Source organism: Nerophis ophidion, linkage group LG01, assembly GCF_033978795.1.
Source record: "Nerophis ophidion isolate RoL-2023_Sa linkage group LG01, RoL_Noph_v1.0, whole genome shotgun sequence".
Classification (NCBI taxonomy): Eukaryota; Metazoa; Chordata; class Actinopteri; order Syngnathiformes; family Syngnathidae; genus Nerophis; species Nerophis ophidion.
The window spans coordinates 47328146-47337817 of NC_084611.1; the positions used below are offsets into that span (position 1 = coordinate 47328146).

Sequence of the window (9672 nt, forward strand, 5' to 3'; positions counted from 1 at the left end):
ACTTTGGAGCGCAGGAGTCAAACAACTCACAATCCACCACCTCTTTTCCAAATATAAAGCTCTACCACAAAAAAACTATTTCGGAAACAATTGCATCCTAATGCTGAAAAGTTAAAGCCGAACAAAATGCTATCAGTTAGCATGCTAGAGAGATAGCATCAGGTGACTCTTAGGTGTACACCTGCACATTCAGCTGCATGGTAAAGTTAGCATGCTAAGGTTGCAGGTATAAGCCTCAGAGTCAGATGATTTAGTAATTGATGCATGCTAAGTGCTAGCATGCTAACGTTAGTAAAACCAGCCTAATAAAGGAACATGCTAATATTAACAGCATGCTAAAAGTTAACAGTATGACAAAAAATAGTTGACTCCGAAGTTTTACGCCTGCAAAAATAGCTAAAGAAAGCTAGTGAGTTAGTGTTACCATGCTACCATGTAAAAGGTAGCATTAACAAATGTTCACAATGATTATTTTGACTTTAAAGTGCTTTGTTATTAATTAAGAAATGTGGGAAATGTCTGATCAAATACAGTATACACATTACATACAATATATGTATATATATATATATATATATATATATATACTGTATTTATATATATATATATACTGTGTAATTATATATATATATATATATATATACATATATATATATATATATATATATATATATATATATTATGGGTGTGGGGAAAAATTGATTTGAATACGAATCGAATCGTTTACGTTGTGCGATTCAGAATCGATTCTCATTTAAAAAAAATCGATTTTAATTTTTTTTATTTTTTTTTATTTTTTTTATTTTTTTTATCAATCCATCAAACCACTACACAGCAATACCATAACAATGCAATCCAATTCCAAAACCAAACCTGACCCAGCAACACTGAGAACTGCAATAAACAGACCAATTGGGAGGAGACACAAACACGACACAGAACAAACCAAAAGTAGTGAAACAAAAATGAATATTATCAACAACAGTATCAATATTAAATATATTTTCAGCATAGCAGTGATTAAAAATCCCTCACTGACATTATCATTAGACATTTATAAAAATAATAAAAAAGAACAATAGTGTCACGGTGGCTTACACTTGCATCGCATCTCATAAGCTTGACAACACACTGTGTCTGATGTTTTCACAAAGATAAAATAAGTCATATTTGTGGTTGGTTTAATAGTTAAAACAAATTTACTTTTATTGCAATCAGTTGATAAAACATTGTCCTTCACAATTATAAAAGCTTTTTTTTTTTTTTTTAAATCTACTATTCTGCTAGCATGTCAGCAGACTGGGGTAGATCCTGCTGAAATCCTATGTATTGAATGAATACATAATCGTTTTGAATCAGAAAAATATCGTTTTTGAATCAAGAATCGAATCGAATCGAATCGAAAAAATCGATATATTATCGAATCGTGACCCAAAGAATCGATATTGAATCGAATCATGGGACACCCAAAGATTCACAGCCCTAATATATGTATATATATATATATATATATATATATATATATATATATATATATATATATATATATATATATATATACAAACCCCGTTTCCATATGAGTTGGGAAATTGTGTTAGATGTAAATATAAACAGAATACAATGATTTGCAAATCCTTTTCAACCCATATTCAATTGAATGCACTACAAAGACAAGATAATTGATGTTCAAACTCATAAACTTTAATTTTTTTTTCAAATAATAATTAACTTAGAATTTCATGGCTGCAACACGTTCCAAATAAGTGTTTGATGAGCATTCCTCAACTTTATCAGTATTTATTTTCACCTTTCCCAACTTTTTTGTCACGTGTTGCTGGCATCAAATTCTAAAGTTAATGATTATTTGCCAAAAAAACATCAAATGTGTTGTCTTTGTAGTGCATTCAACTGAATATGGCTTGAAAATGATTTGCAAATCATTATATTCCGTTTATATTTACATCTAACACAATTTCCCAATGCGTATGGAAACAGTGTGTTTGTGTGTATATATATATATATATATATATATATATATATATACTGCATATATACACATATATATATATATATATATATATATATATATATATATATATATATATATATATATACACATATATATGTATATATATATATATATATATATATATACATATATATGTATATATATATATATGTATGTATGTGTGGGAAAAATCACAAGACTACTTCATCTCTACAGAACTGTTTCATGAGGGGTTCCCTCAATCGTCAGGAGATTTTCTGACGATTGAGGGAACCCCTCATGAAACAGTTCTGTAGAGATGAAGTAGTCTTGTGATTTTTCCCACACATACATATTGCGCTCTACCACGGTATATATATATATATACACATGTATGTACAGTATATACATATATACACATACATGTATGTACAGTATATACATATATACACATACATGTATGTACATTATATACATATATACACATACATACATACATACATGTATGTATGTGTCTGTTGTTGCCTTCTAGAAGGTCTGTGAATGAGACGATTCCAAAGGTTCACTTCCCCTTTAAGAGGTGTCTCACCTTCTTCTGCAGGATGCAGTGGAAGATGAAGATGAACATGCCCTGCAGAGAATTGAAGATGGTGAAGAGATAGGCCATGATCACTGTGCTCTCGTTGATGTACATCAGTCCAAAGGCCCAGGTCAGACCCAGCAGACACAGCAGGGCTATGGCCCCGATCACCCAAGACCTGCAGGAGAGGACAATAAAGTACTTTCAGAAATTAAGGATTCTTCTCCTAACATGAAGGTTCAGTGGTCCACCTGGAAGATGGACCTTTCTCTTGGTGTTGGTGCTACACTGACCTCGTCTCTGACCCTCACCTATCTTCTTAGTGGTCCACCTGGATGATGGACCTTGGTGTTGATGCTCCACTAACAATCTCTGTGAACCTTTTCAGTCTGGTTTCAGAAAAAATCACTCTACTGAGACAGCCCTTGCTAAAATGACTAATGATCTATTGCTAACTATGGATGCTGATGTCAACCATGTTGCTGCTTCTTCATCTTAGTACTGCTTTCCATACAATCCATCATGACATCCTGTCAGAACCTATAAAACATGTATTGGTATGTCAGACTTACAGAGGTCCAAGTTCCTCTACACAACTGTGTTTGAACTGGTCCAAGTTCCTCTACACATCTGTGTTTAAAGGCCTACTGAAACCCACTACTACCCACCACGCAGTCTGATAGTTTATATATCAAAGATGAAATATTAACATTGCAACACATGCCAATACGGCCTTTTTAGTTTACTAAATTGCAATTTAAAATTTCACGCGAACTATCCTGTTGAAAATGTCGCAGTATGATGACGCGTATGACGATGCGTGGGCGTGACGTCTCGGATTGTAGCGGACATTTTGTTCCAGCCCGATCCCAGCTATAAATCGTCTGCTTTAATCGCTTAATTACACAGTATTCTGGACATCTGTGTTGCTGAATCTTTTGCGATTTGTTCAATTAATAATGGAGACGTCAAAGAATAAAGATGTAGGTGGGAAGCGGAGTATTGCGGCTGCCTTTAGCAACACAAACACAGCCGGTGTTTTCTTGTTTACATTCCCGAAGGTGAACCTTTACTATGGAACAGACCGGTCAAGCAAACATGGTTCGCTACCACGTGTCAATCGGCAGGTTTTCGGGGAGAAAATTGTGGTAATTCGGCTCTTACCGTAGACATGAGCGGAGCTTGCGTTGTTCCTCGTGCACCTGTCAAAGAGGCAGCTGCGGACTCTCTTGCCTCCTCCGACCGGCTGCCCCCGAACGTGGAATGCTTCCATCGTGGAGGAGGGCAAAAAAAAGCTCAGCCTGTCCCCAACGGCTGCCTTTGCTTCGCCTCGTCGAAGAAACGTGGCTTTTCTCAGAGACACTGGCGGTCACCACACCCATGGCCACACCCCTCCGACTTTCAGGTACGACAATATAATCTCACTAAAACACTAGTAACACAATAAGCAGATAAGGGATTTTCCAGAATTATCCTAGTAAATGTGTCTAATAACATCTGAATCGCTCCCACTGCCCTGTCTTTTTCTTTTTTTCCCCCCTAGTCCTTCACTCTCGCTCAAATTAATGGGGAAATCATCGCTTTTCTGCCTGAATCGCTCTCGCTGCTGGTGGCCATGATTGTAAACAATGTGAGGATGTGAGAAGCTCCACAACCCGTGACGTCACGCGCACATCGTCTGCTACTTCCGGTATAGGCAAGGCTTTTTTATTAGCGACCAAAAGTTGCGAACTTTATCATTGATGTTCTCCACTAAATCCTTTCAGCAAAAATATGGCAATATCGCGAAATGATCAAGTATGACACATAGAATGGACCTGCTATCCCTGTTTAAATAAAAAAATCTCATTTCAGTAGGCCTATAAACTGGTCCAAGTTCCTCTACACAACTGTGTTTACACCGGTCCAATACACAACTGTGTTTACACTGGTCCAAGTTCCTCTACCTAACTGTGTTTACACTGGTCCAAGTTCCTCTACACAACTGTGTTTAGACTGGTCCAAGTTCCTCTACCTAACTGTGTTTACATTGGTCCAAGTTCCTCTGCACAACTGTGTTTAGACTGGTCCAAGTTCCTCTACACAACTATGTTTACACTGGTCCAAGTTCCTCTACACAACAGCCACACTGCATTCTTTGTATAAGATTCAGTTGGCTGCAAAAAAGTTAATGTCTCTAAGTTTGAACTGGAATGAGGGGATGGGTTGGTGTTATAGTCTTTGGTGTCTTCGTTTTTGGTGTCACAGTCCTTGGTGTCATAGTCCTTGGTATCTTAGTCCTTGGTGTCACAGTCCTTTGTGTCATAATCATTGGTGTCACAGTTGTTGGGATTTTAGTCATTGGTGCCGTAGTCCTTGGTGTCCTAGTCTTTGATGTCATAGTCCTTGGTGTAACATTTCTTGGTGTCTTAGTCCTTGGTTTCATAGTCCTTGGTGTCATAGTTATTGGTGTCATAATCTTTGGTGTATCAGTCCTTGGTATCACAGTACTTGGTGTCATAGTTTTCTGGTGTCATAGTCCTTGGTGTCATGGTCCTTGGTGTCAAATTCCTTGTTGTCATAGCTGTAAACAATTGACCATGTGTAGGGCTTTAACAAACAATGCATGATGGGTACATGCTTTTTAAGGTGCTAGTAGGGATGGAGCACGGCCAGCTGCTCTCACTTTCTTCATGAGGACTAAAGCTGTCAGCTGGATCTTGCAATCAAAGGAACCTTCTAAAAGGGCAGTAAACACTGAGCCCCTTGTCTCGGTGCACACATGGACATGTGCGCTATCAGAGCAGAACACTTACTTGATGTTGTCCAGACATCCAGAGTCCGGTTTGAGGATGGCGGTGTGGTGGAACATCTTATACAGAGCAATGCCAAGGAAGATCACATTGAGCTGAAACACACAGATGGACAGGGAGGAGTTAGCAGCGGGATCAAACACACCATTCACTCCCAAGTCCTCCACAGGCCAACAGGAACAAGTCTGAGGACACGGTCATTGAGAGGAAACCTTTTGGCCGTGGTGGCATCCCCTCTGAAGGACATATCAGAGCGGCTGTCCCATCTGCTGCTGGTTTAATAAATTGTCTGCAGACTGGCTCAGATCCATCCGAGCCTGGCTGACTTTGAGCCCAGAGCTCAGCAGACATCTAATTGGGAACATGTCCCGATGCTATCATACTGCTGGTTTATCTGCATCTGACAGGAGGTCCAACTCTATTTCCAACCCTGAGTCTACCAGTTACCGTATGGGACATTTTTCTTTGTCTAAGAAGACCTCGCTGATAAAAGATCAAATTCAGTTCCCTGGCATCACCTGGTGCTGAAGCACAGTGAAGGTGTAGTCCTCAGCAAGTAGTCCTTGTTCCACACTCAATACGCAAGAACTCAGAAGATGTGACCTCCACTTTGTCCTCTCCTCTTGTTTAAGAATATGTCATTTTTGGGGAGACTGGTTGAAGTCTGAGACTCAACTCGAGTCGGCTATTTTGACTTATGACCAGGGATCGGAATCAAACAATGGTTCTCCGTCTTTGGATTCCTGGGAATCATTTGCCAGTTTTCTTAGCAATTCCCTAATGGATTTCTGGATACTAATTCACCAGGGCACGGACGTGGTTTTGGAGGTGGTTGGGTTGAGAGGGTTCTGACTTTTGGTCAAGGTGACAATGATTGACAGCAGCTGACCAATCAGCAGTCAGATGGGAGCTAAGAGCAGGTTGACCTTCACCAGGTGGTGTGGCCGGTTGGCCTCCACAAAGTGGTGTGGCCGGTTGGCCTCCACAGGGTGGTGTGGCCAGTTGGCCTCCACAAAGTGGTGTGGCCGGTTAGCCTCCACAAGGTGGTGTGGCAGGTTGGCCTCTACAAGGTGGTGTGGCAGGTTGGCCTCCACAAGATGGTGTTGCAGGTTGGCCTCCACAAGCTGGTGTGGCAGTTTGGCCTCCACAAGATGGTGTAGCAGGTTGGCCTCCACAAGATGGTGTGGCAGGTTGGCCTCCACAAGGTGGTGTGGCAGGTTGGCCTCCACAAGGTGGTGTGGTCGGTTGGCCTCCACAAGGTGATGCGAAAGTTAAGGTGGTGTGGCAGGTTGGCCTCCACAAGATGGTGTGGCAGGTTGGCCTCCACAAGGTGGTGTGGCAGGTTGGCCTCCACAAGGTGGTGTGGCAGGTTGGCCTCCAAAAGGTGGTGTGGCAGGTTGGCCTCCACAAGGTGGTGTGAGTGAAGACGCAAACCAACTAAGGAGTCTGCTCAAAACTCAAAGGTTAAGATTTTGCTGACTGACACCTGCAACCAGCAAGCTGAACACCTCCACTTCCTGTTGGTCTTCATAGTGATGGAATACATGGTAGTGGTGTAATACATGGTGATGTAATACATGATCATAATGTAATACATGATAGTGATGTAATACATGATAGTGATGTAATACATGATAGTAATGTAATACATGGCAATGATGTAATACATGATAGTGATGTAATACATGATAGTAATGTAATACATGGCATTGATGTAATACATGATAGTGATGTAATACATGATAGTGATGTAATACATGATAGTAATGTAATACAAGGCAATGATGTAGTACATGATAGTGATGTAATACATGAGAGTGATGTAGTGATTAAAAATCTATGGTAGCAGTGTAATACATGGTAGTGATGTAATACATTATAGTGATGTAATACATGATAGTGATGTAATACATTATAGTGATGTAATACAGGATAGTGTAATGTATGATAGTGATGTAATACATGACAGTGACTTAATACATTATAGTGATGTAATACATGATAGTGATGTAATATATTATAGTGATGTAATACATGATAGTGATGCAATGCATGATAGTGATGTAATACATTGTAGTGATGTAATACATGATAGTGATGTAATACATTGTAGTGATGTAATACATGATAGTGATGTAATACATTGTAGTGATGTAATACATGATAGTGATGTAATACATGTTAGTCATGCAATGCATGATTGTGATGTAATACTTTGTAGTGATGTAAGATCCAAGTGATCCAAGATGGCGGCGCCCGGACAGGCTGCAGCTTGCTGAAGCTCTTGGTTGAAATGGAACATTTGGCAAAAAATACCAGACAGTTCTGCAAATTTCATGGCTGGATTACAGCGAGGACACTCCGTGGTCACTTACGACCGCCAGACAATTCTGGATGTTGATAGTTTAGGGCCGTTTTGGACTAAAAGATGTGTGTATGTTGGAGCACCTAGCTAGCATGGGAATTCTTCGCCGGCTACATCCAGCGGCCTGTGAAGCAGCAGAGTATAGTATCAGCGGGGGCCGTCAACGGATGACATGCAAGCGGTTTGATCGAAAGCAGAACTCGAATGCCGAGCGGGGCTAACAACAAAGCAAAAGGCTAATCCCCACAGAACACAGCTTCCTTCCATCCTGAAGCCGGATTTAAATTGAAGACGTGAGCTTACTGGTCTGGGTAAGGAGTCAGTTAAGTTAGAACAAGTTTTTTCTGCTATGGCTGTTTCAGAATTGGACATGCGTTCTACGGAGGTAGCAAATTATGATGCGTTCAGTTTATCACAACACCAAGCAAACAATCCGAAAATTCCCATCATATCAATTCCTAGATATGGTCGTAATTATTTTAAGTGCACTACCCATAATAAAAGCAACATTATTAATATTGCTACTACAGATCATTTGTCAAAAACTCCTTAAAACAGCCCACTACCTATAATATAGGCTTTTTAAACCTAAAATCATTGTCTCCCATAACATTATAACTTAATGAGGTCATTAGAGACAACAATCTTAATGTCATCGGTCTCAGCGAAACTTGGCTGAAACCAGACGACTTTTTTGCGCTAAATGAGGCATCTCCTCCTAACTATACGTATGCGCATATTTCCCATGCCCTTAAAAGGGTCTGGGGGGTCGCACTAATATACAACGAAAACTTTAACCTTAGTCCTAACATAAATAATTAATATAAATCGTTTGAGGTGCGTACTATGAGGTCTGTCACACCGCTGCCTCTGTGCCTGGCTGTTATCTACCGGCCCCAGGGTCCTATTCGGACTTTATCAATGAATTCTCAGAGTTCGATGCTGATCTAGTGACACACGCCGATAATATAATTATAATGTGGGACTTTAATATCCATATGAATACCCCATCAGACCCACCGTGCATGGCGCTCCAGACTATAATTGATAGCTGTGGTTTTACACAAAAAATAAATGAACCCACGCATCGCAACGGTAATACGATAGACCTAGTGCTTGTCAGGGGTATCAATGTTTCCAAAGATATGAAACTAAAGTAATGTCCGATCATTACCTTATACAATTCGAAGTTCAGACTCATGTTCGGCAAGCTAATAATAATAGTAATAATAATAATAACTGCTATAGCAGCCGCAACATTAATGATGCCACAACGACAACCCTTGCTGGCCTACTGCCCTCGGTAATGGCACCATTCCCAAATGATGTGGGCTCTATTGATAACCTCACTAACAACTTTACCGACGCCCTGCACAAAACCATTGATAGTATAGCACCGCTGAAGTTAAAAAAGGCTCCAAAAAGGCGTACCCCTTGGTTTACAGAAGAAACCAGAGCTCAGAAATGATCATGTAGAAAGCTGGAACGCAAACGGCGCACGACTAAACTTGAGGTGCACCATCAATAATGGAGTGATAGTTTAATAACTTATAAACGCATGTTTACCTTAGCTAAAGCTAAATATTACTCAAATCTCATCCACCTTAATAAAAACGATCCTAAATTTTTGGATAGTTCGGTAGCATCGCTAACCCAACAAGGGACTCCTTCCAGTAGCTCCACCCACTCGGCAGATGACTTTATGAAGTTCTTTAATAAGAAAATTTAAGTCATTAGAAAGGAGATTAAAGACAATGCGTCCCAGCAACATCTGGGTTCTATCAACACAGAAACAACTGTATATATGGTGGATACTACCCTCCAAAATAGTTTCTCTCGTTTTGATGAAATAATATAAGAAAAATTGTTACAACGTGTAAATTGAATAAAACAAACAACATGCTTACTTGACCCACTTCCTGGGAAACTTATCAAGGAGATCTTTGTA

The 9672-nt window shown here is 39.7% G+C and overlaps 1 protein-coding gene across 16 annotated transcripts in view; it reads right to left on the bottom strand.

The window, feature by feature from the left end:
- adgrl3.1 (adhesion G protein-coupled receptor L3.1) overlaps positions 1–9672 on the bottom strand; it is a 315009-nt gene that overhangs the window by 13774 nt on the left and 291563 nt on the right. For all 16 annotated transcript variants that reach the window (XM_061905250.1, XM_061905326.1, XM_061905281.1 and 13 more), the window contains 2 exons: positions 5363–5454; positions 2577–2745 (listed from right to left, as the gene is read on the bottom strand). In XM_061905250.1, the coding sequence (XP_061761234.1) occupies positions 2577–2745; positions 5363–5454 (261 nt within the window). The remainder of the gene's footprint in view (positions 1–2576; positions 2746–5362; positions 5455–9672) is intronic.